This window comes from Meleagris gallopavo, chromosome 29 (assembly GCF_000146605.3).
Source record: "Meleagris gallopavo isolate NT-WF06-2002-E0010 breed Aviagen turkey brand Nicholas breeding stock chromosome 29, Turkey_5.1, whole genome shotgun sequence".
NCBI lineage: Eukaryota > Metazoa > Chordata > Aves > Galliformes > Phasianidae > Meleagris > Meleagris gallopavo.
Genome location: NC_015039.2, coordinates 3082386 through 3083676, shown reverse-complemented (window position 1 = coordinate 3083676; position 1291 = coordinate 3082386). Strand labels below are relative to the sequence as shown.

The 1291-nt window shown below is 63.5% G+C and overlaps 1 protein-coding gene across 1 annotated transcript; it reads right to left on the bottom strand.

Moving 5' to 3' along the window:
* Positions 1-6: 6 nt before the first annotated feature.
* On the bottom strand, positions 7-1124 carry THRA (thyroid hormone receptor alpha; the record flags this gene model as incomplete). Its single annotated transcript, XM_010724613.1, has 2 exons — positions 7-265; positions 854-1124. Coding segments are annotated over 2 exons (522 nt in total), but the record flags the coding sequence as incomplete, so codon positions are not given.
* Positions 1125-1291: the final 167 nt, after the last annotated feature.

Below are 1291 nucleotides of genomic sequence, written 5' to 3'. Positions count from 1 at the left end.
GATGGGGGGGGGCCCTACACCTCCTGGTCCTCGAAGACCTCGAGGAAGAGGGGGGGGAAGAGCTCGGTGGGGCACTCCACCTTCATGTGCAGGAAGCGGCTGGCGTGGCACGCGCCGATCATGCGCAGGTCCGTCACCTTCATCAGCAGCTTGGGCCAGAAGTGGGGAATGTTGTGTTTGCGGTAGTTGATGTAGTGCTCGAACGCCAGCAGGTAAGTCTCCTGGCACTTCTCAATCTTATCCACGCAGATCAGCCCCGTCCGGTCTGCAGGGGAGGTGAAAAAAGGGGATTCAAAGGGTGTCCGACCCGTGGGCAGCCCCAAAAGATGTGGGGTGAAGGATTGGAGGGTACGGGGTGCGTATGCGGTGTCTGCCCTGCTGCTCCCCACCTGGCGTGGCACAGGTGCCCCCAAAATGCTCAGGTCTGGGCGCTGGGGTGCCCACACTGTGCCCCCAAATACCGGCACTCTGGGCATTTGGGGGGGGGGCATCTCCTGTGCCCCCAGCGCTGTGGCTGTAGATATCAAAGTGCCCTCCCTACGTGCCCCCAAATACTGGCACCTTGGGTATCAGGGTGCCCAACTCATGTGCCCTCAATGGTGGGGCTCTGGGCATCAAGGTGCCCACCCCACGTGCCCCTGAATGCTGGGGCTCTGAGTATTGGGGTCCCCACCCCACGTGCCCCCAGATGTTGGGGTTTTGTTTATTGGGGTGTCCACCCCTGTGTCCCAATGGCTGGAGGATCAGGTTGCCCACCTCATTCATGCCCAAGCATCGGGGTCTCCACCCCACGCATCCCCCAATGCTGGGGGACTCCTGACTCCCCCCCCCCCAGCCCACAGCGGGCGCTGACCTGAGGACATGAGCAGCACAGCCTGCAGCAGGGCCACCTCGGTGTCGTCCAGGTTGAAGGCAGACAGCGACTTGCCGAGGTCGAAGATGGCATCAGACACGACCCCCAGCCCTCCGTTTTTCAGCTGCTCGCGTTTGACGGCCATTTCCCCACTCAGCGTCAGCGTTTCGCTCTCGGGGTCGTAGCGCACGGCCGCTCGCAGCGACATGATCTCCATGCAGCAGCCCTTCAGCAGGATGATCTGATCCTCGCACGGCAGCTGCGGGGCACAACGTCAGCGGGGCTGCGGGACCCCCCCACGGCCCCATATCCCACATCCCACAACCTCCCACAGAGCTGTGAGTGGGGCTGTGGGACCCCCCCGTGTCCCCGTATCCCATCCCGCCCCACAGTGCCGTCAGTAGGGCTGCCACCCCCCAGAACCCCGTAGCCCACATC